General features: G+C 46.2%; 1 protein-coding gene and 1 pseudogene across 1 annotated transcript; one reads left to right on the top strand and one right to left on the bottom strand.

Moving 5' to 3' along the window:
• The first annotated feature begins 330 nt into the window (after positions 1–330).
• On the top strand, positions 331–11,205 carry TFE3 (transcription factor binding to IGHM enhancer 3). The gene is given in 11 exon segments (XM_055339016.1): positions 331–605; positions 2,936–3,049; positions 4,132–4,391; positions 4,394–4,425; positions 5,071–5,316; positions 5,399–5,503; positions 7,144–7,261; positions 7,591–7,647; positions 7,840–7,915; positions 8,760–8,907; positions 9,366–11,205. Coding segments are annotated over 11 exon segments (1,713 nt in total). The 5' UTR covers positions 331–489; the 3' UTR covers positions 9,807–11,205.
• Positions 11,206–25,408: 14,203 nt separating this feature from the next.
• On the bottom strand, positions 25,409–26,134 carry LOC129517568 (60S ribosomal protein L17-like; annotated as a pseudogene).
• Between the last annotated feature and the right edge of the window lie 1,519 nt (positions 26,135–27,653).

Here is a 27,653-nt window from a genome sequence, read left to right as displayed (position 1 = left end):
GCGTGGCTTAATCAAAGCACTTCTCGCTGATTTGCCTCTGTCTCTGGGGGCGTGGCCTAAATGCGTCCTTCTCCGAACGAGGGCCGGCCGAATCTAGTTTTCCCTCCGCGTCGGAGGCGTAGCTTAGGGCGGGCCCTCGAGCCAACCCTCGATGATTGGCCGCATCACTCAGAGGGGTGGTCCGGCGAGCCGTCCGTCCTCCGTGTGGTCACTTCCTGTGGAGTTTCCCCAGCTCAGGGAGGAGGGGGAAGAGGACGAGGGGGAGGAGGGCGGTCGTCCGGGGTTAGGTTGGGGGGGTGTTGGTCTGTTCAGGGCGGGGGATGACTCACGGCCCATCCCATCGCCCCGACGCCGCCCGCCCGCGCAGAGCTCGCTCCATGGCTTAGCGGAGGAGGCGGTGGCGAGCGGGGGGAGGGGGACTCTTATTTTGTTAGGGGGACCGGGCCGAGGCCCGACAGGCCTGGCAGGGCTCGCCCGGGGCCGGGCGTCATGTCTCATGCAGCTGAGCCAGCTCGGGACGGCGTAGAGGCCAGCGCGGAAGGCCCTCGAGCCGTGTTCGTGCTGCTGGAGGAGCGCAGGCCAGCCGACTCGGCCCAGCTGCTCAGGTGCGGGGCTGCCTGGGGCCGGTAGTGCCGACTGAGGTTCTTGGGGGTCTGATCTGGGGGGACAACGGGAGCCCAGGACTGGGATTGGAGGCCCTCGGCCTAGGCTTGGAGGACGTCGGGGCGCCGGTCTTGGGGGGGAACCTAAGGAATCCGGCGGTGGCCTGCTTGGACTGAGGCTTAAAGAAGTCATGGAAGTGCATTAAGGGAGGGCTGGCTCCGATCTGAGGGTCTCTTGACTGGGTTTGGGGGGAAGATTCTGTTGTATCCAGAGCCTAGTCTAGGGTAACTGAACTTGGGGCATTGAGGCTGAATTTAGGGTCCTTGAGTCAGGCATGAGGGAGATGAATTTGAGGTTGTACTATGTAGGTGAGGCACTGATCAGAAGGACGTTTCCCCTCAGTGTCAGAGAAGGGGTCCTAGGAGACAGAAGTGCTGTCTTGGAAGCTGGGTGATTCCCAGTGGCGGGTTGCTTGAGGCTATGTTTGGGGATAACAGGAATCTGGAAGTATTTGGGGCTATCTCAGATATGTTACATGGGACCAGCTTTGTGTGTGTGAGTGAGGAAGAGAAACAACATTCATCAAGACCTGACCAAAATAATCACTTAATCCTTGCCCACCCACCCAGCTGGGTCAGATCCCAGGGATAGTGGAAAAGCCCTCTTCCCACAGCCCCATAAGGGCTTGAATGGGAGACAGTGAGGCAGACAGAAGCAAAAGAGATGGTGCTACTTCTTAGCTCAGAGAAGGCCTCAGACCTTATTTGGGAACCCAGAGGAGGGTCTTGTTCCTGCTGCCACCCATCCTAGCCTCTCAGCCAGCCAGGTTCTACCCCTGTGCGCATGCACACACGTGCACACGCACACCCGTGCGCACGTGTATGCACGCGTATTCTTTTTCTCCCCCTCCCAGTCTGTCTGTCAGACCCTGGAAATACTCTCCAAGCTGTCTCTGGAGCTGGAATGAGCACCAATTGCACCATCCCTGCCTGGGTGGGTCCTCTGGGTCCTCTTTCCATCCTCACTTCCATCAGCAGACTTGTAAGCCCCAGCCCTCTCTCCACACCCTTTCCACCCCAGAGCCCATCTCTTCTAACTTCTGTGCAATGGGTGCATAAGCATGAGCTGGGGCTTTGCCTGCTTTCTTCCTGGGGTTGTGCTGAGCTCAGCGGCTCCCTGAGCTTCCTCTTCCCTACTTCCTGGGTGGTTTTAGGTCCCCATCTGAGGGTGAGGAAAGGAAGGAAGACAGATCGTTGGGGAGGGAAGAGAGTTCTTGTCAAGCCAAGTGACCCATAGTCACTCAGGATTCAGTCTTTGACTCAATTCAGGATGCATATCCATCCACGTGTGTGTGAATGCCCCCAGCCTGGAGGGCTGAGCAGGAGCCTTTGCATCTAATGCTTCCCCATCTTCTGATGCCTTCATAACAACCTGGCTCATCACAGTAGTGGAAATAGTTGAAAGGGAGGGGTGTACATGGGTTCTTATTTCATGTCAATGGGTGTTGGTATTAGAGGTGTGTATGTGTGTGTGTGTGTGTGTTGTTCCATCCAAAAAAACAGCTGAATGCTGGACAGGCTCCTCCCGCCAAGAAAAGAATGCTTGTATAAGCGGATCATCCACCCAAATTCTCCCTCTTTTAAATCCAATTTGCTGGAATAAGGGGAGCCCTTGATATATCCATTTTGTATTTGGGTGTGTACAGGCATACCCTCAACTCTGGCTGGGGCGAGGTGGGGGGCAGGGTGGGGGGGCTAATTTGCAAAGTCGTGGGTCCTTCCGTCAAGTGAATCATCGACCCCAGTTCTTTGTGATGCATTCAGTTTATGTTACAATAGACTGCTGTGCTGAAGATTGCCCCTACCATGCTATGTGTAGACTAATGGGGGCTCACATTCAGCTGCCAGGACCCCAGTAGGGGGTGTGGGGGCTGGAAGAACTCTGAATGCAAAGTCAGGACTCCTGCAAAGTGAATTGTCATTCCTGAATTCTTCATTTCTGTTTTCCCTCAAACATAGGTTGTTAACATGATTATGTGAGAGTGAGGAGTTGGGATCTGGGCACTCTTACTATTTTGAATCCTAAGGGACTTTGGGTAACAGAGCAAAAGAGAGTGGGGAGGGAAGAGGAGTATGGGCAGGGAAGATCTGGGAAGTCCTGGTGGTGGTACCCAGCAGGGTCACCTCCTGGGAGGGATGCACTCTGTGTTATCCCCCCCCACCCCTGTGTGTATCTCTCTCCTCCCACTGCCCACTTGTTCTTTCTCTCTGAGAGGGGAGTGCAGTCTCCATATACTTACTGACCATCACCCCTACCTCCCTTCCACCCTCAGCCTCAACTCTTTGCTCCCGGAATCTGGGATCGTTGCTGACATCGAATTAGAAAGCGTTCTTGATCCTGACAGCTTCTACGAGCTCAAAAGCCAACCACTACCACTACGCTCAAGGTCTGTCTCTTCTGACTCCACTCCCAATTCCTCAGGCCCCTCCATTCCTTCCTGACGGGCAGAGGCCCTCAGTGATGGGCCAACTCTTCTGCCAGCCTACGTTTTCCAGATAGTAAAGTGAGGGGCCAGAAAGAACATGTCAAAAGAGAAAGCAGGTGGCCAAGCTGGGATTCCATTCTCTTGAACCAGAACTCCCCTGCCTCCCCCGCCCAAAACCTGCATACCCATTCATCCACAAATATTGCAGGGAGCCTAGAATGCCCCAGAGAAGTAGGATGGCCTGCTAGTGTGCAGCCCCCAGGTGGGGAGAGCCATACCCACAACCTTTGCTTACCCCTTCCCTCACTCAACAGACTTACCCGCCCCCAACCCTTGAGGAACCCCTGCTGGTCTCTTTTTTTTTTCCCCCAAGCTTGGAAGTCTAAATGTGCTGAGTCATCGGCCTGGGCTCTAAGAGAGGGGAGGGGACCTGGAAGAGAGGATTGTGAAATCTCTGAGATTTTCAAGACTGGCTAGCCTGGGACTAGAGGCCTGGGGAGGGGGGCGGGTACAAAGGGCCTGCAGTTGCCCCTGTAACCAGACAACTGCAACCAGGAGCTCAGGGAGCATCTTCAGCCCCAAACTGAGCTTGAGAGCCCTCTGTATACCAGTCTGCTGCCACAGCCCCAATTTGGCATCCTTCTGCTCTCCTGTAAATAGGATGACTCCCTCTTCCAGAGCCTAGCAATGGCATCTCTTCTCAGTGTTTGAACGAGCCCAGATCCTTCACCATAAGGACCCAGGGCTAAAGCTCCCCCGCCAGACTGTGACCGCTAAGGGCTGAGATTCAGCCTGGTTCCAGTGCCTCCCCTATCAGTGACCCTCGAGGGCTGGGCCTGGACTCAGTTACAGTGTCTCCCCTATCAGACTGTGACCCCTGGGAGCGGTGACCAGGCCTGGTTCCTGGGTGTCCCGCTCCACATTGTGGCCCCTGAAGGCAGAGAGCGGACCTAATTACAGCATCTGCTCCATCCCACGAAGACTCCTTAGGCTTGGGACGAGACTTTTACCTTACCTGTGGCCCCATATTTCCCATTCCACAGCCTCCCAATATCACTGCAAGCCACCCCAGCTCCACTCTCTACATCATCTTCTGCAGGGGGCTCCAGGACCCCTGCCATGTCGTCCTCTTCTTCATCGCGGGTCTTGCTGCGGCAGCAGCTAATGCGGGCCCAGGCCCAGGAGCAGGAGAGGCGTGAGCGTCGGGAACAGGCCGCAGCCTCTTCCTTCCCCAGCCCTGCCCCTGCCTCTCCTGCCATCTCTGTCGTTGGCGTCTCTGCGGGGGGCCACACATTGGGCCGTCCTCCCCTGCTCAGGTGCCCAGGGAGGTGCTCAAGGTAAGGGTGACATTCAGAGGCCCTGGGAAGGGTCTCAGTGACTGAGGAGTGGTCCTGGTGGCTTTTGGGCCAAGGTCCTAGAGACTCTAAGGAAGGTTCCAGTTACTGTTCAAATAGGGTGTGTTTAGGGGTTGCAAGGTGTTCTTGTACAGTGGTGAGGGGTTCTTGGGATCCACGGGGAGTCTTGGCGGACCACAGAAGTTCATGAATGCCTCATGTGGGCTCTGGGGCCTGTGAAGTAACCCCAGGAAGAACTCTGTAGGAAGAGCTTCCTGTATGTGTAATACATTAGGAGTTTGGCCATTGGGGTGACTTGGGAAGCTACATGTGGTTCTCAGGTCTCTTAGGTAGTGTCAGAGACAGGGGCTGGGGGAGTCTTGGGAACTGTGACAAGGTACTCCAGAAACTGAAGGATACTGTCAGTGTTAGGTAGCTCTTGTGGGGCTCTGAGGGATTTCTGAGAAAGAGAGTTTGGGTCCTGGGGGAGACTTACCAGTATTTGGGGAGGGGGGGCATGTCTCAGATTCTAGGCCTGGTTTGCTGGCCTGTGCCTAGAAGCAGATAACCTCTGAGGGTCAGCCTGGGGCTCCAAGTCACCCCATCCTACCTTGTCCCCTTCCATCCCTCCTTGCCCTTATCCCACAGGTGCAGACCCATTTAGAGAACCCAACACGCTACCACCTACAGCAGGCACGCCGGCAGCAGGTGAAACAGTACCTGTCCACCACACTCGGCCCCAAGCTGGCTTCCCAGGCCCTCACCCCACCACCAGGGGCTGCTAGTGCCCAGCCACTCCCTGCCCCTGAGGCTGCCCATGCTACCGGCCCCACAGGCAGCGCTCCCAACAGCCCCATGGCGCTACTCACCATTGGGTCCAGCTCAGAGAAGGAGGTAAGTGGCTGCAGACAATCTTCCTGTGCTCCCCCTCCTCTAGCTTGTTCTAACACTCGTCTATATTCACTTCTTCCCCCAGATTGATGATGTCATTGATGAGATCATCAGCCTGGAATCCAGTTACAATGATGAGATGCTTAGCTACCTGCCCGGAGGCACTGCAGGGCTGCAGCTCCCCAGCACGGTGAGACCCTGAGATGGGAGGCTGGTCTGACAATTAGCTGTACCCCTCTGTCACTGAGACAACACTCAGGCTGGCTGTGTATATAAGACTTTTACTTTGGATTGTACTAAGAGAAGGAGGCCACATGAGGAGATTAGAGCATACTAGCGCCCTGATACCTTGTGTTGGGCTGCATAGAAAGGTTGATGTTGGAGATTTTGATATACACAAGGGTGGGGACTTCATGAAAATATCAGGGCCTACCAAAGCATTCAAGCTTCAGTGTGGGAGGGACCCAAGAAATGGGACTCTTATAGCAATTTGAATGTACCAATAGATTTGGGTCATTGGGACATACCCAGACCATGTAGTGATTGGAATGTGTCAAAAGTCTCAAAACACGGTGTGGTTGAACCTTGGGAGTGATTGGAATGTACAACATCTGTTTCAGTGAACCATGCCAAGAGGCTGGGTCCTTGCAAAGAGTGGATAAAACTCTCTAGAACAAGGGATGTACTAATATGTTATACCATTCTGGTCCTGGAACATTCAGGAGTCCCATAACTTGCTTTGGGACATACCAAGTGGCTATAGCTTTGTTTCTTTCCAACTTACCAAAAGGACAAGCAGGTATAAAAGTGGCACTAGCTTCTCAGAACTTGTTATTGATTTGGACACAGCTATAGATTGGAACCTTTTTAAAAAGATTTTTGTTTATTCATTCATGGGAGACACGCAGAGAGAGGCAGAGACATAGGCAGAGGGAGAAGCAGTCTCCCATGGGGAATCCAATGTGGAACTTGATCCCAGGACTCCAGGATCACTACCAGAGCCAAAGGCAGATGCTCAACCACTGAACCACCCAGGTGCCCGAGGTTGGGACCTTATATTACATGGATCCAGTAGACTAGCAGGGGTTTCAAGAGATGATAACTCATCAAGAGTTGGGACTAATTACTTAAGGATGAGTGTGTTGCCCTATAGTATAGCCAGGAGAGTGCGAAGGAGAGAAAAAAGTCAAGGCTGGCATAAAAGCAGTGCTTGTTGAGTAGTTGGACAAGAAATCCTGAGAGAGCAGAACACATAGGAAGATACTAGTGTCAGGAGCTTGGTGTGTGACCATGTACATGAGCTGATGCGACATGCTCACGGCTGAAGACTAGAGATGGGGCTGGAAGTCTCCAGAAGGTCAGACTTTAGATGGAATGTTACCATGACAATTTCCCAAGGTCTGAGATTGAGTTGGAGTGTTCCAAGAATGCTGACTTGGAATGTTGTGCTAGGAGGGGCTAACGGGCTGGAATGTTGTGTAGCTCACAAAGATCTAAGAAGGGTGGTTTTCCAGCCTTTCTTCTCAGAGCCAATCCCAGAGTTTGGGAGGGGGGCTTCAGAGGTTGCTGAGGGATTTGAGGGCATGATGAACAGCCCTGGCAGACTCAGAGGTACCCTCGTGAAGCAGGGTAGGTCCCCTGCATCCCGTCTTTCCTAGAGTTGCCATGCGAGATTCCCCTGCAAGAGAAGGAAGGGTGCCTATGCCAAATCGGCCTGTCCTTACAAAAGATTATCTGTGAAGCTTGCAGAGGGTTGGGGATCCGGTTCCAAGAAGGGACCAAGCCCGGGGCTGGTCCTAGCCATCATTTCTCTGCCCTCCCTGCCCCCAGCTGCCTGTATCAGGGAATCTGCTTGATGTGTACAGTGGTCAGGGTGTGGCCACGCCAGCCATCACTGTCAGCAACTCCTGCCCAGCTGAGCTGCCCAACATCAAACGGGAGATCTCTGGTAAGGGCCAGGGTCTTGGCCTCATGTGCCCATTTTGTGCCCCAGGGTGAGCACCCTGTCAACCAGGTGGGCCTGATGCTGGGGGAGGGGGCTCTTTGCCCTCTCCTTCCACATGGCCCATTGGCCAGCTTTGACCCCGCTTCTTCTCTCTTCCTGATTTTAACAAATGACCTGTCACCAGGGCTTCTTTAAAAACTCCTGAAAGTGGCACTTTTTTCAAAAGTCACTTCCCTGCCCACACCCACCAACCCCTACCCCTGGCAGCTGTATGTGCTGCCCTCTGCCTTCCCCATGTGCAGAAGCCCTGACTGCTCTCCACTCTCTTCCAGAGACGGAGGCCAAGGCCCTTTTGAAGGAACGGCAGAAGAAAGACAATCACAACCTAAGTGAGTGAGCTGATGTGCCCTTGACAGCATGCAGCCCTGCCTCGATCCACACCCTGGCCTTCCCTGGGGAGGGGTAGGTGGCAGTCTGTCCCCGCAACACCTCCCCCTGACCCAGCTCCCGCTCTTCCCCTCCCTCAACCTACTGACAACTTTCCCACTCTTCTCTCCTCCCTGCCACCCCCACCCCCAAAGTTGAGCGTCGCCGGCGATTCAATATTAACGACAGGATCAAGGAGCTGGGCACCCTCATCCCCAAGTCCAGTGACCCGTGAGTCTGGGCCTGGGAGCTTTGGGCTGACAGAAGGTGGGACAAGGACCCCATTCCTCTAAAGCTGTTCCTGAGCAGGAACTGCCCAGCATTCCTGCCCTGGGCCCTTGCCCACCCAGTTTTCATCATTCTGGGTAGGGGGTGCAGCTTCTACCTGTCCCTAACCGAAAATTTTAGATGCATGATGTTGCAGTCTGTGCGCCTCATCTGGTCACCAGAGGGCCGAAACAGACAAAAGTCCCTGAGCTCCTGGAACTGATATTTTAGTGGAGGCAGACAGACTGCACACAAGATAAATAAGTAAAATCTGGGTGATTGTGATGAGTGTTGCAAAGAAAAATAAAGAAGAGAAGATTGGCGGGGGGTGCCTGACTGGCTCAGTCGGTAGAGTGTGCGACTCTTGACCTCAGGGTTGTAAGTTCAAGCTCCACGTTGGGCATAGAGTTTATTTTGAAAAAGGGAATAAAGAAGATGGGGTAAGGTTGACGAGGGATACAACTCCGGGTGAAGAGGGCGGGCTCAGGGCAGGCCTGGGCTGACAAGAGAACATTTGAATAAAGAGCCTAAGGAAGTGAGGCAGGAGCCATGTGGGTGTCTGGCGAAGAGTGTTCAAGGTGAGGGCACAGCTGGCCTGGAGGCCCTGAGGTGGGAATAGTTTTCCATGTTCTAGGAGCCTTGACTTGCTCTTCCCCCAGAACACCTAGGCAGGGCATTCCATACCCTTCATGTACCACCCCCCCCATCCTGGGCCTAGGCCTGTGGTGGGCACTCTGCCTGGTGCAGTTGCCCCCCTCAGCTCCCAAGAGAACCCAGACGCAACACTGCCTCTTTCTGGGCCCTACAGAGAGATGCGCTGGAACAAGGGTACCATCCTGAAAGCCTCCGTGGATTATATCCGCAAGTTGCAGAAGGAACAGCAGCGCTCTAAAGACCTGGAGAGCCGGCAGCGTTCCCTGGAGCAAACCAACCGCAGCCTGCAGCTCCGAATTCAGGTTTGGGAGGAAAAGGCCATGGCCAAGGTGACTGGGGAGGGTGCTTCCTGCAGGCAGAGGCAGAGGCAGAACACCTGGGGGATCCCCGGGTTTCCTGACTCACGGATGGTGAGGATAAGTAGGAATTGTAACCTTAAGGAGACTAGTGATGAATAGCGGCTAAAGTATATGGTGTTTGTCTCCGGCCACACGCTGTGATAGGAGCCTTATCTCCACGTGCTAAAGTTAGCCCTCATGGTGATCCTGTGAGGCAGGGACCATTATTATACTCGTTTTACAGAGTGGGATGCTGAGGCCCAGCAGGGTTAAGCAACTTGCCTAAAGGTTACACAACTAATGAGTAGCAGAAGTGGATTTCACACCCCGGCAGCCTGCCCTTCTAACCATTGCACTTCTCTGCCTCTGAGAAACTATGAACCCCATCTGATACCCCCACCCCCACCCCCTACTTTTTGCAGGAGCTAGAATTGCAGGCACAGATCCATGGTCTGCCAGTACCTCCCACCCCAGGGCTGCTCTCCCTGGCCACAACTTCAGCCTCTGACAGCCTCAAGCCAGAGCAGCTGGACATTGAGGAGGAGAGCAGACCAGGCACAGCAACATTTCACGCAGCTGGGGGATCTGCCCAGAGTGCTCCCCATCAGCATCCCCCAGCGCCACCCTCGGATGCCCTTCTGGACCTGCACTTTCCCAGCGACCACCTGGGGGATCTGGGGGACCCCTTCCATCTGGGGCTGGAGGACATTCTGATGGAGGAGGAGGAAGGGGTGGTGGGGGGACTGTCGGGCGCCCTGTCCCCACTGCGGGCTGCCTCTGACCCCCTGCTCTCATCGGTATCTCCCGCTGTCTCCAAGGCCAGCAGTCGCCGCAGCAGCTTCAGCATGGAGGAGGAGTCCTGATCAGGCTTCACCTCCCCTGGGACTTCCCCACCCAGGAAAGGAGGACACGTCAGGATGAGGCCCCGCCTTTTCCCCCACCCTTCCGTGAGACTGCTCTGCCCAGGTGTTCTGGGGAAAGAGCAGATGTGATGAGGTCCCACCCCTGAAACCAGGCAAGGAGGAGGAGTCAGATGAGGCCCCGCCCCCTCCCCCCACAATACCAGCTGGTGAGGTATTTTAGCCTTGGAGAAGGCGGTAACGGTGGGGCCTGTCCCCTAGATATCACAGCCTCGCCCCTGCTCCATGGGACCTGCCCTTGCCCAGGTGAGGGAAGGAGGCAGGATGAGCTAGGCTCCTGTCACTTAGGGACTTCCCTAGTTGGGTCTCCTAGGATAAGGAAGTAGCAAGATACTGGTCTACCCCCTCTCTTGGAACTGCTGGTCTATTCCATCCTGGCAAGGAAGAGGAGTCAAAATAGTAGAGGTCCCACCCTGGGGGGTTAAGCCCTGCCCCTTTCCCATGATCCTCGCCCTGTCCAGCCTAGGAACAGAAATGAAGATGAGAGCCCCTTTACCTGGGAGCTCAGTCCTGGCCTTCTAGCGCTGTAGGAGCCAGGCCCCGCCCCTTCCCTTATAGGCACGGAAGCGCTGGTATTTCTGGCATGGAGGACTCAGAAAGATCTGGCCACCATGTGGAGATCACAGACCTTGTCCCTTAGCAACATCCCATCCAAGCATTCCATGCTGCAGGAGGGAGTGGTACTTAAGCTCCCCAGCCTTAACCTGGGACCAACGGGGCCTAACCTAGGAGGGCTCTGAGCCTACCTTGCCCTTAGAGAAAGGGGCAGATCTTGAAATCTTGTGGGTCGACATTCTGGACCTAGATCAGGAGTGAGTGACAGACCCTTACCCTTGGGCAGAGTCCTGCCTCCATGAAGGGCAGTTTGGGGAGGTGATAGGGGTTAGGGGGTACTGAGTCCAGGTTCCCAGAACCAGCACTCTTGAGTTTGTAGAGGAACAGGATGAAGGAAGGGGCCTTTCTGGGGGAGTTTCCAAGCCCAGGAAAATGTGGAAGCCTACCCCACCAAAGCAGAGGCTTGGAGGGAGGGTTGCAAAAGCATATGTACCCCTCTTTTGTTTATCTGATTTTTTTATTGGCCCCCCCCTTCCCCTTCTCGGAAGCTAGATCACCTCCAACCTCTGGCCTCTACCTGGTTCTTCATTTGGAGGAATCTCCCCCATTTCAGAGCTGTTAAGAGACACTCCCTGCCCATCCCCATCCTTCCTACCACATACACCCAAGGTTGTCAGCTTTGGATCTTTGGGGTCAAGCTCCAAGGAGGGTGTATTAAGGGGTCTGTAGGTTTGTGATTAAAACAATAAATGCTAGGCGTGTTTGATGCGCTTTTAACTTTGGCAAAGAGTCTCCTGTCCTTGCTTTTGACCGTCCAGTGAGCATGGTCCATGGCTGGCCAGGAGGAAGAAAGGTTCTTGGAAGAAACGGACTTAAGAGGGAATGGATAAAGGAATTTAGAGGGGCTGGAAGAAAACACCTGTAAGCAAAAGCAGTCATTCCTTTACTATCTGCCAGGCACCCTCCTGTTACAAATGTTTCACCTAATTTTTTAATCTATGGACTATTTCTCAAGAAAGTGCCGATTCTTATTTCTATTTCATGTTGGAAGAAGCTGAGCACTAGAATTTAACTATCTGAAGATGCACAGCTGGTAAATGGATGAAGAGCTAAATGATAAAGTTAGGTGAGTGAGAGATCTGGCTTGAAGAATGTCACTGAGGGCCGAGGGGGCAATTTCCTTGCATGCTCACTTTGGAAACTAATAATGAAACCTCTGAGGCTGTCTCCTGGCAGACAACAGAGGTGTGCCAGATGGCTGAAAGGGCAAAAACAAAAGCCATCAAGGTGGAGGGACAGGGAGGTGGTTCCATTTTGGGACAAATGTTGACATTTGGGGGGGGTAGGACTTAAATGGAGGTAAACAAACACAAATGTCTTCTTGAAGACTGGGAAAAATATTATTTTTGGAATTCCTCTACCAGACTCTGACTCTCAGGATGGGCATCAGGCCCAGGCCTGCGTCTCCCCGAGCAGATGGGAACCATCACACTTGCTACTCCTTTGTGTCCCATCACACTGTCCCATATAAGGCCTGGCTGTCAAGTCTCTACCGCCAGACTGATGATTCCCTGATAACCTCTTCTTAACTTTTCTCTCCTTGAATCTACCACCATTCTCTTTTTAATTTTGTAAACATAACATGCAACACCCAAAAGTGTTTTTCTCAAAGTTTGTGGTCTGAAATAATTTTAGCTTTACAGAAGAGTTGCAGAGACAGTAAAGTTTCAATACCTGTCCACCAGCTCCTGATAACATGAACACATAACCATAGCATATTTATCAGTGCTGAGAAAATAACATTGGCACAGTACCAAGAACTCAACTTTCAGACTTTATTTGGATTTGATTGTTTTTTCCATGATTTTATTTTTCTGTTCTAGGATCCAAGTAAGGAAACTCTGTTATCTCTTCCTGTGTAGCAAATTACTACAATATCAGTGACGAAAAACAACACACATTCACATTCCCCTAGTTTTTGCGGGTCATGGATCCAGGCTAGCTGAGCTGGGTCCTCTACTCCAGTGGCTCTCCCCAGGCTACCATCAAGGAAGGTGTTGGGCAGGATTTGATTCTCTGTAACCTGTTGAACTGAGGCCTTCAGTCCTTGACATGTGTTCCTTTCCTTCCATGAAGCAGCTCACAGCATGGTAGTTCAGCTTTGTCAGAGCCAGCATGAGAGAGTCAACTACCAGAATGGAAGTTACAGTCTCTTGTAATCTAATCCTGGGAGGTGACATCTCCTCAAAGGCGAGGTATTTTCTCAGAATCAACTCACTCGAGGGGAGGTGATTACAAAAGACCATGCCTATCCTTAGGCAGGGAGCACTGAGGGAACCTCTGAGCAGCTCCCTGCCACGTTGCATTTAGCTGCCCTATCTGGGTTTCCTCTGATAGTTTCCTGATCTGTCCACTGAGGAGGTGTAGGCTCTGCTCTTCTAAAAAACCATGAGCATCTTTAGTACCAAGATCTTGGTTTCTAAATGACATTTCTCCAGTAAAAGAAACCAGGGATCCTTGGAAAAATGGCTGGTTGTAAGGCCAGGGTAGGGAAGTATAAGATGGGCCTGGAGTATCCTATAGTCCCAGACAGTAAGGAAGTACAAAAAAAAAGGAACATGTCATAAGGATAGTAGAGCCATCCTGAAAGCTCCCAATGGCCAAAGCTGGGACAACTTGAGCAACAAAAAAATAATAGTATTGGTTTACAGCCCACCCAATTAAATACCTGTAATTTCCATACTTACATAAATCAGTTATATGACTGAATAAATGAATGCTGGATACTGGACAGCTCCATACATAAGAATTCCAAATAATAATGATAAATGTAGAAGGAATGAGGGAAACAGAAAATTATTGTTAAAACACTGTAATAATTGCTGCAGACCTGATCCACTAAATGCCAAAATTAGTGGGCAAAACTTTAAGGTGAACATGATAGCTGCATGGCCTTAAAGTAGCACCTCCAAGATTTGTATTAAATGGTTGATCCTCTGCCCCCCCCCACCCAAAAAAGTTAGAGCTTAATTCTCCTCTTGAATCTGAGCTGGAATTAGTCACTTGCATCAAGTGACAAGAGCATGGAAAGTGAAAAACAGTAACTTTGCAGTGGAAAAACCTGACAGCACTTTAACCAAGAGATGGGTTAACATCACCAGTTCTAAGACAACATTGCTATCATGTACCCATCAGTTTGATGCAATGAGGAGGACATTTCACTTTCTTTTTTTAAAAGGTTTTATTTATTTTTTAAAATAATAAATTTATTTTTATTGGTGTTCAATTTGCCAACATACAGAATAACACCCAGTGCTCATCCCGTCAAGTTTAAAAGGTTTTATTTATTCACAAGAGACACACACACAGAGGCAGAGACACAGAGAGAGGGAGAGGTAGGCTCCTCACAAGGAGCCCAATGTGGGACTTGATCCTGGGACCGGAATCACTCCCTGAGCCAAAAGCAGACGCTCAACCACGGAGCCACTCAGGTGTCCCTCTTTCTTTTATTTTTTAAGATTTTATTTATTTGTTTGAGAGAGAGAGAGAGAGAGAGCACAAGGATGGAGAGGGAGAAGCAGGCTACCCATCCAGCAGGGAGCCCAATGTGGGGTTCGATTCCAGGACTCTGGGATCATGACCTGAGCCGAAGGCAGATGCTTAACTGACAGAGCCACCCAGGCGCCCTGACAATTTCACTTTTGTAGTATTCTTCCTTAAAACCCCATAATCCTTGTGTAATCATGAGAAAATAGCAGAGAAAACCAAATTGGGATAGGGACCTCCTACAAAATATTTTACCTGTATTCTTCAAGTGAAACCACATAAGACAAGGAAGGACTGTCTGTATATTTACTCAAACACAATCACTTTTGTCTCCATCTGTCAGTTCTGGATTTTTTGGCGTGAGGGGGCTGAGACCCAAAAGTTAGTGTCATTCTACAGATAAGTTTATCAAGGCTATCTGGTGTCCTATGCTCCACTGGTTGGAATGTGATGGCTGAGACAAGGGAAGCACACAGTGAGCCTGGACTGTACCTTCTTTCCACCTGGGTCATTTTCAGGACCTCCCTGTAGGGAGGTAGAGCCAAGCAGAAGACAGCAATATAGCTGAGCTGGGAGGGAGAGATCAGATTATGGGGCTGCTGAGATTTCATTCTACTGGAGAAAAAAAAAGAATTTTTTTAGAGGTAGACTTCCAGAAATCACCACAGGTATGGCTATAGTTTTTGGCCAAATACTACGCTGCGCAGGCATACAATAAAGAAATAGGAGGCCAAGAAGAGATCAATCCTAGGATTCTGTGAGCTAAGTGGATGCTTGCACATTCTGGGAGACATAGGTCTTTTGACCAGCCTGAGTAGAGTCCTCATCCAATACCCTAATGAGAAACAAACACCCAGAAAGACCATGCCTTAAAAGTAGGCCACTACAGCCCTAACTAGAATAAGGGTTACTGTAGATCCTCTCTAAAATATCATTAAAACATGTCTCAAGGGGATCCCTGGGTGGCTCAGCGGTTTAGTGCCTGCCTTTGGCCCAGGACGTGATCCTGGAGCCCCGGGGTCAAGTCCCACATTGGGCTCCCTGCGTGGAGCTTGCTTCTCCCTCTGCCCATGTCTCTGCCTCTCTGTGTCTTTCATGAATGAATAAATAAATCTTAAAAAAAAAAAAACGGGGATCCCTGGGTGGCGCAGCAGTTTGGCGCCTGCCTTTGGCCCAGGGCGCGATCCTGGAGACCCGGGATCGAATCCCGCGTCGGGCTCCCGGTGCATGGAGCCTGCTTCTCCCTCTGCCTGTGTCTCTGCCTCTCTCTCTCTGTGTGTGACTATCATAAATAAATAAAAAATTAAAAAAAAAAAAAAACGTCTCAAGTGGATCAAGCTGGGGGCGCCTGACTGGCTCAGTTAGTAGAGTATGCAACTCTTGATCTCCTGAGGGATCCTGAGTTAGAGCCCCACGTTGGGCATAGAGTTTACTCTGTAAAAAAAAAAAAAAAAAAAAAAAAAAAAAAAGAGGGCAGCACGGGTCGCTCAGTGGTTTAACACTGCCTTCAGCCCAGGGCCTGATCCTGGAGACCTGGGATAGAGTCCCACGTTGGGCTTCCTCCATGGAGCCTGCTTCTCCGCCTGTGCCTCTGCCTCTCTCTCTCTCTCTCTCTCTCTTATGAATAAATAAATAAAATCTTAAAAAAAAGAGAGAGTATCAAGCTGAATAGTGGGATTCACAATGTATGTGGATATACGTAACAATGACACAAACGACAGGATTTGGGAAATGAAATTATACTTTTTTTTAAGATTTTATTTATTTATTCATGAGAGACACAGAGAGAGGAGGCACAGACACAGGCAGAGGGAGAAGCAGGCTCCATGCAGGGAGCCTGACATGGGACTCAATCCTGGGTCTCCAGGACCATAGCCTGGGCTGAAGGCAGTGCTATACCACTGAGCCACCTGGGCTGCCCTGAAATTATGCTGTTGCAAGGCTTTTGCATCTCATGTGAAATGGTACAACATTAACTTTCAGTTGACTGTGATAAGTTAAGGATGCATTTTGTAATTTTTAGGGCCAGCTCTAAAGAAATGAAACAGGGCAGGTGAAAAGCCAATAGAAGAGTAACAATTGAATATTAAAATATATTTGGTTAACTCAGAAGAAAGGAGGAACAGAGGATCAAAAACCAGAAGGAACAAATAGAAAACACATAATAATATGATAGAGCTTAATTTGACCATATCAGTAACTCCAAAAAGTGTAAATGGATTAAAAACCCTCTTTAAGGGCAAGGATTTTAAGACCAGAAAAACAAAAAACTAAAATCCAACCAGAGCTGGGATTCAGATAAGGCAGGTGTCTCACTTGCAAAATTTAAAGGATGTAAAAAAAAATGTCAGTATGAATGCGTGGGTGGCTCAGTCAGTTAAGTGTCCAAATCTATCTCAGCTCAGATCTTGATCTCAGGATCGTGAGTTCAAGTCCAGTGTGGGGCTCCATGCTGGGCAGGGAGCCTACTTAAAAAAAAAGGAAACTACTAAAAAAAGTCGGTAACCAAGATGAATAACATTTTGGTTTTTTAATTCCAGTATAGTTAACATAGCGATAACTAACATTTTACTGCAATTTGGGGCAAAAAGTGAAAATTAATGCAAAGCAATCCATGATACACAAAATATCAAAATTTTGCATCAAGACAGAATTCTACCCTGCACTTGTACTACCCCAAGAATCATACAACTTACGGGGAGTGGGCAGGCATAAATACATACAAAAAAAAATCTCTCACAAACTGTGGTTGCCAGAGGAGATGGGTTGGAGGGGGATGGACAAAATAGATGAAGGGGATTAAGAAGTAGAAACTTCCAGTTATAAAATAAATAAGTCACGGAGATGAAAAGTATAGCATAGAGTATATAATCAATAATATAATAACATGGTGACAGATGATAACTATGCTTATCATGATGAGACTTGTATAGGATTGTCGAGTCACTATTATACACACAAAAATATAACAACCATACTTTGATTTAAAAAAAAAACACTTACTTGCAATTTCTTTTGAAGGTCATTGTTCATCCTGAGGGAAGTTGACAAGTTTTTTCCATTGTTTATAGCTGCTATCTACAGTATTTCAAGGTAAAAGGGAAAATTTTACTTTATTACAAACATGTATGTGTGATTTTTTAAATATTAAAAGCACTTAGGTAAGTAATACGAATTTGATTTATGGATATATTTGAGTTTTCATAATTTAAATCTGATCAAATATCAAACATTTTCTGGACAAACAAGAAATTGTTTTTTACCAGGAAAAAAATTGACCAGGAAAAATTTATAATTTATTCCCCTAAAATAGTGATAGTTTGCTATCATTAAATTCTTTTATAAAAAAATTATTTGGGGCATCCCGGGTGGCTCAGCAGTTTAGCGCCACCTTCGGCCTAGGGTGTGATCCTGGAGTCCTGGGATCGAGTCCCACCTCAGGCTCCCTACATGGAGCCTGCTTCTCTCTCTGCCTCTGTCTGTGCTTCTCTCTCTGTGTGTCTCTCGTGAATAAATAAATATTAAAAAAATATTTTTCAATACTTGTTTTTCAACAATTTTGCCTGGAAATCAGGTACATAGTTTTCTGCTGTTTGTAATGATTGATATTTGTATTTTTTATATAAATTTTTATGCACATCTGTTTTATTAAATATTACAATTTATAGGATCTTAATATAAAGCATTTATTATGTATATTTACTTGAATTATTGTGCTAGTAAAAATAAATACATTTTAAATTTATACTAAAAATATTCTAGACAAATATGGCATCTAAAAAGTCAAGTGGGGGCAGCCCGGGTGGCTCAGCGGTTTAGCACTGCCTTCAGCCCAGGGCGTGATCCTGGATTCCCAGGATCGGGTCCCATGTCCGGCTCCCTGCATGGAGCTTGCTTCTCCTTCTGCCTGTGTCTCGGCCTCTCTCTCTCTGTATGTCTCTCATTAATAAATAAAATATTTTTAAAAATAAATAAAAATAAAAAGCCAAGTGGTGCAATGTTTAGGAAGAACAAAAATGTGTTAAGAAATGAATAATTATAGAGAGCAATTATAATGTTTACTGTAAAACCCAGCCTCCTATCTAATGAAAATGACTTTTTAATTTTAATTCTTTCAGCTTTATTTAGGTATAATTAATGTATAATACTGTGTATGTTAAGATATACAACATGATTATGTCCTATGTGTATATATTGTGAAATGATTTGTGAATTCAACTAGCATTTGGGATATTCTTATGTCTGCCCTAAAAACAACATTAAAAACATATACAGATATTTGATGAGGACCAAGATAGAATATAATCAAGGCATTTGCTCACAAATCAAAAATGTTTGTCATGTATTAAAATATGTGCTATGAAATGACAAAATATGTTATTCTTAAAAGAAAAGCATCTTGGTGAAAATCGATTACAAATTTGTATGGGATTTATTTGTATGGGGTAATATTTTGAGCCAAGTGGGAAAAGTTAGTAAAGTTCTGTAATAAAAAAAATGACTATATAAAAAGTTACATGCATAATAGATGGCCTATTCATCTGCTTGCAACAAATAAAAGAATGTAACTTTGAAAGAAATTTTGCTGAATGTACAATGGTAGAACAAGATATCAATATGCTTATCAAAATTCTTTTAATTTATTTTTTTAAGGGACACCTGGTGGCTCAGTGGTTGAGTGTCTGCCTCCTGCTCAGTGCATGATCCCGGAGTTCCGGGATTGACTCCCACATCAGGCTTCGTGCATGGAGCCTACTTCTCCTTCTGCCTATGTCTCTGCCTCTCTTTCTGTGTGTCTCTCATGAATAAATAAATAAAATATTTTTTAAAAATTTATTTTTTAAAGTAATCTCTACACCCAATGTGGGGCTTGAACTCATAACCCCAAGATCCAGAGTTGTACAATCCATCAACTGAGCCAGCTAGGCACCCCTATAATTATCAAATTTTAAAATAGGGGCAGCCCTGGTGGTGCAGCGGTTTAGCACTGCCTGCAGCCCGGGGTGTGATCCTAGAGACCGGGGATCGAGTCCCATGTCGGGCTCCCTGCATGGAGCCTGCTTCTCCCTCTGCCTGTGTCTCTGCCTCTCTCTCTCCCTCTCTCTCTCTCTCTCTCTGTCGCTCATGAATAAATAAAATCTTTAAAATAAAAAGGAAACAGTTTGAAAATGTAAAAAAGAACTGCAAATCGCAAATGTATGAATCACTCTTTGAGAATATCACTTACTATTGGGAAAAAAGTGCATATCAGAAATTAACAAGATCATAGATACTCTGATTTCACATTTCAAATTGTTATAGGAAAAATTAGTGGCTTTAGATTTTAGATTTTATCCAGAGATAAGTTGTTTCCTACAAACACATCTGATTAACAAAAGGCAGCCATTGACTTAGCTCTTAATATTTTCACGTAAGTCCTGCAGAAATTTATCCAAAATAGTTTGAAGCAGCATACAATATGAAAATTTGTAATATAAATTCAGCCTTATGGGGGACACCTGGGTGGCTCAGCAGTTGAGCATGTGCCTTCTACTCAGGGCATGATCCCGGGGTCTAGAGATCAAGTCCCGTATCAGGCTCCCTAGAAGAAGTCTGCTTCTCCCTCTGCCTATGTCTCTGCCCCTCTCTCTATGTCTTTCATGAATAAATAAATAAAATCTTTTTAAAAAATTCAGCCTTATGTTTAGATCTCCCAAAATTGATTTACCAATTTTACATAGTGCAATCTTTTTTTTTTAATTTTTTTTTACATAGTGCAATCTTATCCAGTTTTGGAAATGGCCTTGAGAATTTTTTTTAGTTCTAATGGTCTTTTGGTTTTTTTTATTGAAGTATAATTAACATACAGTGTTATATTAGTTTCAGGTGTACACTATACTGATTCAACAATTCTATACCTTACTCAGCGCTCCTGATGATACTTGTACTCTTAATCTCCTTAATCTATTTCACCCATGCTCCCACCCAACTCCCCTCTAACAACCACCAGTTCTCTATATTTAAGAGTCTGGATTTGAGTTTGTTTGTTTGTTTGTTTTTTTGGTCTCTTTGTTTCTTAAACTCTACATATGAGTGAAATCATATGGTAGTTGTCTTTCTCTGATTGACTCATTTCATTTAGCACTATACCCTCTAGGTCTAACCATGTTGTTACAAATGGCAAGATCTCATTCTCTTTTTTTTAATGGCTGAGTAATATTCTATTATATCACCTCTTATTTTTTATTTTTTAAAAACATTTTTGTTAAGTAAGCTCTGTGCCCAATATGGGGCACAAACCTGAGATCAAGAGTCACATGCTGCACCAACTGAGCCAGCCAAGTGCCCCATATTCCACATCTTCTTTGTCCATCCATCTATAAATGGACACTTGGGTTGCTTTCATATCTTGGCTATTATAATAATGCTACAATAAACATAGAGGTGCATATATTTTTTGAATTAGTGTTTTCATTTCCTTTGGGTAAATACACAGTAGTGGAATTACTGAATCATATGGTAATTCTATTTTTGACTTTCTGAAGATCTTCCATACTGTTTTCCATAGTGGCTGCACCACTTTGCATTCCCACCAACAATGCACAAGGGTTCATTTTTTCTCCACATTCTTGTCAACACTTGTTATTTCTTGTCTTTTTGATAATAACTATTTTGTCTGGTGTAGGTGATATCTCATTGTGTTTTTTTTATTTTATTTATTCATGAGAGACACAGAGAGAGAGACAGAGACACAGGCAGAGGGAGAAGCAGGCTCCATGCAGGGAGCCCAACATGGGACTTGATCCCGGGTCTCCAGGATCACGCCCTGGGCCGCAGGCAGGGCCAAACCGCTGTGCCACCGGGGCTGCCCTCATTGTGGTTTTGATTTGCATTTCCCTAATGATTAGTGGTGCTGAGCATCTTTTCATGTTTCTGTTGGCCATCTGTGTATCTTCTTTGGAAAAATTTCTATTCAGGTCTTCTTCCTGTTTTTAATTGGATTATTTATTTTGGGGGTTGAGTTGTATAAGTTCTTTACATATATTTTTAAATATTTTATTTATTTATTCATGAGAGACAGAGAGAGAGAGAGGCAGAGGCATAGGCAAAGGGAGAAGTAGGCTCCCTGTGGGGAGCCCGATGCGGGACTCGATCCAAGGACCCGGGATCATGCCCTGAGCCCAAGGGAGACACTCAACCACTGAGCCACTCAAGTGTCCCAGTTCTTTACATAGCTTTACTATTAACCCCTTATTGTGTATATCATTTGCAAATGTCTTCTCTCTTGCAGTAGATTGCCTTTTTGTTTTGTTGATGGTTTCCTTCACAATTCAAAACCTTTTTATTTTGGTATGGTCCCAATAGTTTATTTTTTATTTCCTTTGCCAAAGGACACATATCTAGAAAAATGTTTCTATGGCTGATGTCAAAGAAATTACAGCTTATGTTTTCTTCTAGAATTTTTATGGTTTCAGATCTCACATTTAGGTCTTTAAACCATTTTGAGTTTATTTTTATGTATGGGGTAAGAAAATGGTCCAGTTTCATTCTTTTGCATATAGCTGTTCAGTTTTCCCGGCACCATTTCTTTTTTTTAGAGACCTATTTTTAAGTAATCTCTACATACAACATGGGGCTCAGACTCACAACCCTAAGATCAAGAGTCACACTCTCTAGTGACTGAGCCAACCAGGACCCCCAATACCATTTCTTGAAGAGACTGTCCTTTCCCCATTACATATTCTAATCTCTTTTGCCATAGATAAATTGACCATATAAGTGTGGGTTTATTTCAGAGCTCTCTATTCTGTTCTATTGACCTATGTGTCCATTTTTGTGCCAGTATAATACTGTTGTGATGACTACAGCTATGTAGTATATCTTAAAATCTGGGATTGTGATGCCTCCAAGTTTGTTCTTCTTTCTCAAGATCTTTGTCTATTCGGGGCCTTTTGTGAGTTCATACAAGACATTGAGAGGGCACCTGGGAGGCTCAGTGGTTGAGTGTTTGCCTTTGGCTCAGGTCGTGATCCTGGGGTCCTCGGATCGAGTCTTGCATTGGGCTTCCCGCAAGAAGCCTGCTTCTCTCTCTGCCTATGTCTCTGCCTCTCTCTGTGTGTCTCTCATGAATAAATAAATAAAATCTTGGGACACCTGGGTGGCTCAGTGGTTGAGTGTCTGCCTTTGGCTTAGGGCGTCCAACATCAGGCTCCCTGCATGGAGCCTGCTTCTCCCTCTGCCTGTGTCTTTGCCTCTCTCTCTGTGTCTCTCATGAATAAATAAATTTAAAAATCTTAAAAAAATAAAATCTTTAAAAAGAGACCTTGAGAGTATTTTAACAGTGCCAGTCACAATGGTGTCTTGCAAAAGAAGTTTCTGTAAACTGAAGTTGATTAAAAATTATTTCAAAAAAATTATTTCAGGGGGATCCCTGGGTGGCTCAGTGGTTTGGCGCCTGCCTTTGGTCCAGGGCATGATCTTGGAGTCCTGGGATCGAGTCCCACGTCAGGTTCCCTGCATGGGGCCTGCTTCTCCCTCTGCCTGTGTCTCTGCCTCTCTCTCTCTCTCTCTCTGTGTCTCTCATGAATAAATAAATAAAATCTTTTAAAAAATTATTTCAGATTGTTACTTGGTCAGGAGAAATTATCAAACATGGCAATTCTCTCAACTGATAACAAGATAAGCAAAGAAGCACATTTTGAAAATATTATTGGTGAGCTTGCTTCTATTAAAGCAAGGAAAGCAAAATTATAATAAATTGTATTTTTGGTATAAATAAAATATTCAAACTTAAAATAAGGTCCATTTTAATACATCTTCTCCACTTGTCAGTTTTTTCTCACAACTGGGTTCTAGAGCAAATTTAATTATTTTAATTAAAATTTACATTAAAGGGATCCCTGGGTGGTGCAGCGGTTTGGCACCTGCCTTTGGCCCAGGGCGCGATCCTGGAGACCCGGGATCAAATCCCACGTCTGGCTCCAGGCGCATGGAGCCTGCTTCTCCCTCTGCCTGTCTCTCTCTCTGACTTCTGTCTGGCTTCTGTCTCTCTCTGACTTCTGTCTGGCTTCTGTCTCTGCCTCTCTCTCTCTCTCTCTATCATAAATAAATAAAAATAAAAATAATAAAATTTACATTAAAATATATAGAGGTACACAGTTTTCCTTCTGCCTCAGGCTCTAATATGGCTTGGCATGGCACTATACTCAACTATATGGTGTCTATGAGAGAAGCACATTAGAAAAGATGACACAGATAGTTTGAAATTTAATGCATAGAGTGGTGCCTGGGTGGCTCAGTCGTTAAGTAGCTGCCTTTGGCTCAGGTCATGATCTTGGGGTCCTGGGATCAAGCCCTGAGTTGGGCTCCCTGTTCAACAAGGAATCTGATTCTCTCTCTCCCTCTGCCCCTCCCCTTGCTTGCACTTTCTTTCTCTCTCTCTCTCTCTTAAATAAACAAAATCTTTAAAAACACAACGATTGAGGTGCCTAGTGGCTCAGTTGGTTGGGCCTCTGTCTTCAGTTCAAGTCATGATCCCAGGGTCCTGCTTCTCCCTCTCTCTCTCCCTCTCGCCTCTGTGTGTGCTCTCTCTCAAATAAACAAATAAATAGATAATCCTTTAAAAAATAGAAATAACACAATGATTTATTTTAAAATAAATTTAATGCATAGAAATACATATACCAGGCAAACATTAAACTTAAGAAAGCTGGAATGGGGGACGCCTGGGTGGCTCAGTGGTTGAGCGTCTGCCTTTGGCCCAGGGCGTGATCCTGGAGTCCTGGGATCGAGTCCCACATCGGGCTCCCTGCATGGAACCTGCTTCTCCCTCTGCCTGTGTCTCTGCCTCTCTCTATATCTCTCATGAATAAATAAATAAAATCTTTTTAAAAAGAGCTGGAATGGTTCTAATAATAACGGACAAAATACACTTTAAGACTGAGAATTGGGCAGCGCTGGTGGCGCTGCGGTTTAGCGCCGCCTGCAGCCGGGGGTGTGATCCTGGAGACCCTACCTAGATCGAGTCCCACGTCAGGTTCCCTGCATGGAGCCTGCTTCTCTCTCTGCCTGTGTCTCTGCCTCTCTTTCGCTCTCTCTGAATAAATAAATAAATAAATCGTAAAAAAAAAAGACTCTGAGAATTACCAAAGATAGAGACATTTCATAATGATAAAAGGGTGAATTCATCAGGAAGATATAGAATCATAAATATGTAAGACACTTAATAACAGAATTTCCCAAAAATGACACAACACAAACACAAAGAGTGAAATACACAAGTCTACAATCATGATCAGAGATTTTAACACCCCTGGTTTAGTAGTAGATAGAATTACAAGCTTACCAAAACAAGAAGGAGATTTCTATTTCCAATCAAGATAGAGTAATGGGGACCAAATTTACCTTCCTGCCTGAAATAAAAATCTAGAGAATATACATGCAACAACAAATCTCAAGATATTGGACATCAGGTAACAATGGAAAGTGATCCCTGAGAGATGGGGAATAAACAAGGCAAGCCTTATCATTGCCCATGTTACTGCCTAAGACAGAGAGGGCCAACTCAGGCAAACCCAACAAGCCTAGGGGCTCCTGGCTGGTTCAGCTGGTAGAGCATGTGACTCTTGATCTCAGGGTCATGAGTTTGAGCCCCGTAATGGGGGTAGGGTTTACTTAATAAGAAAACGTTTCTTTTAAAATAAAAAACAGCCTAGAAGTCTGCCTCTGTTGAGGAGACAAATCTGAGAGTCTGGGATGCCTCAGTGGCTCAGTGATTAAACATCTGCCTTCAGCTCAGGGCGTGATCCTGGGGTCCTGGGATCGAGTCCTGCATCGGGCTCCCCGTGGGGAGCCTGCTTCTCCCTCCTCCTATGTCTGCCTCTCTCTGTGTGTCTCTTCTGAATAAATAAATAAATAATATTTTGTAAAAATCTGAGAATCTGGTGGAAGCCAAGGCAGTTAGAGTTAGCAACGCAGAGTATCAGAGTATAGAGGGATTCATAGAAAAGCAATTCCACAGATCTCCAGGGGGTTTCCACTGGTATTCACTTGACTGTTAATCAGCACAGGCTTGTGAGGAAACTATCAAAGGCCAGGGGAAAATACACGAAAAGATTAAAAAGAACAATACCTGGAATTCACACTGAGCAGTAAATATCTTTTACCAAAAGTCAGAGAAGAAAACCTCATAATTCATGGATTACTGGGTAGAGTACTAAGAAGAGTCTTGCCCTAGTAGTGGGGACACTTAAACCAAGTCTCAATACTGCTATGGTCCTGCCTAACAAAGCTTAAAAGCTGTACCAGAAAGTAACAAAGTGTTTCCAAGTAACTTAATCACATCCCCAAACAAGACTCAAGAATAGTTAGAGGAATACAGAAATATCCAGTACCCAAAGAAGAGTCACAATGTCCCTCATAAAGCATAAGATTTTTTTTAAATTTGCATTTATTCTATGCAGAATTTACTCCCAGGCCATAAGTCTTTGTTTCTTCAGTTTCTTCTGGGATATCTTTTTCTTCTGTGCAACCTCCTCTTCTGGTTTATGAACAATCTGCTCTTTTTCACTAAGAATCATCTCGATGTGGCAGGGAGAGCTCATGTATGGGTTAATCCAGCCATGAGCCTTGTAAATTCTACGTCACATCTTGGGGGCTTTATCCACCTGGATGTGCTCAATGACCAGAGAATCTACATTTAAACCCTTAAGTTCAGCATTATTCTCTGCATTTTTAAGCATGTGCAGTAAAAATTCAGCACTCTTCTTGGGCCACCAACCCTGTGTCCAGCCCCACTGCTTGGCCTGAGCACACCTATCAACTCCACCATTGTAGTGATGGAATGGCACACACTGCTTCTGCAAAGTGACATCTTTCAGATACTTGGTGGCTTTTCGGATGTGCATACGCTTGCTGGCCTGGGCAGTTTCACGCGTGTTCTTAAAGTGAACACGAAGATTCGAAACTCTTGCATGATTTAAAAAAATATTTTATTTATTTATTCATGAGAAACGCAGAGAGAGAGGCAGAGACACAGGCAGAAGCAGGCTCCATGCAGGGAGCCCGATGTGGGACTCGATCCGGGTCTCCAGGATCACACCCTGGCGGTGCTAAACCGCTGAGCGACCCGGGCTGCCCCTTGATTTGCATGATTTTGTAGGGTTTTCTGGGTCAAACGAGTAGAAAACCATTTTTGGAGGTCACCTCAGGTGGCTTGGGGGAAGAGACAAGATTTTTTAAAAAAGATTTTATTTATTCATGAGAGAGACACACAGAGAGAGGCAAAGACACAGGCAGTGGGAGAAGCAGGCTCCCTACAGGGAGCCCAATGCAGGACTTGATCTCAGGACCCCAGGATCATGTCCTGAGTCAAAGGCAGAAGCTCAACCACTGAGCCACCCAGGCATCCAAGTGCAAGATTATCGGTATGCAAAGAAATAGGAAAATCCAACCCATAATGAAGAGAAAATGCAATAGAAACAGACCCAGAAATGACACTAATAATGAGGGAATTAGTAGACAAGGACATTAAAAGAGTTACTGTGCCTGTATTTCATATGTTCAAAAAGCTAGAGGAGAGATTGGACACGTTAAGTAGAAATGTGGAACATATATAAAATCTAAATTGAACTTACAGGACTGAAACATCTGTTTTTTAAAAATAGTTAATTTATTTATTAGAGAGAGAGCACAAGTAGGGAGGAGAGGGAGAAAGCAGACTCCCCAAAAGCAGGGAACTCGACTCGAGGCTTGACCCCAGGACCCTGGGATCATGACCTGAGCCAAAGGCAGACACTTAACTGACTGAGCCACCCAGACCCCTCACAACATCTAGCTTTAAAAATACATTAGATGGAATTAATGGTAGGTTAGATAGACATTCTGAAAGAAAAGATTAGTGAAAATGAATGATAGAAATTATCCAAAATGAAATACACAGGAGGAAAAAAGACTTTAAAAATGATTGTTTAGGGCAGCCCGGGCTCAGCGGTTTAGCGCCACCTTCAGTCCAGGGCCTGATCCTGGAGACCGGGAATCAAGTCTCACGGTGGGCTCCCTGCATGGAGCCTGCTTCTCCCTTTGCCTGTGTCTCTGCCTCTCTCTCTCTCTCTCTCTCTCTCTCTCTCTCTCTCTCTCTCATAAACAAATAACATCTTTTAAAAAATAAAAATAAGAATGATCGTTTATAATAGCCAAAAAGTGAAAATAATCCAAATGTCCACCAACTGATGAATGGATAAATAAAATATGGTATACCCATACAATGGAATATTATTCGGCAATAAGAAGAAATGAAGTACTGATAATACTACAATATGTATAAACCTTGAAACATTATGCCTATTGAATGCAGCCAGCCATAAAAGACCAGATATTGTGTGATTCTTTCTTCTTTCTTTCTTTCTTTCTTTCTTTCTTTCTTTCTTTCTTTCTTTCTTTCTTTTTTTTCTTTCTTCTTTCTTTCTAAGATTTTATTTATTTGACAGAGAGAAAGAGCATGCACAAGCAGGGGAGCTGCAGGCTGAGGGAGAAGGAAGAGCAAGTTCCCTGTTGATCAGGGAGCCAGACAAGGTTTCCATCTTGGGACCCTGAGATCATGACCTGAGCTGAAGGCAGTCACTTAACCAACTGAGCCACCCAGGCGACCCTGTGTGATTCTATTTATGACATATCCAGAAGAGCACATCTATAGAAATAGAAAGCAGATTA

Source organism: Nyctereutes procyonoides, unplaced genomic scaffold (genome assembly GCF_905146905.1).
Source record: "Nyctereutes procyonoides isolate TBG_1078 unplaced genomic scaffold, NYPRO_anot_genome, whole genome shotgun sequence".
NCBI classification, from domain to species: Eukaryota; Metazoa; Chordata; class Mammalia; order Carnivora; family Canidae; genus Nyctereutes; species Nyctereutes procyonoides.
Note: the sequence above shows the minus strand (reverse complement) of the source record. Positions and strands in the feature narration are given on the sequence as shown.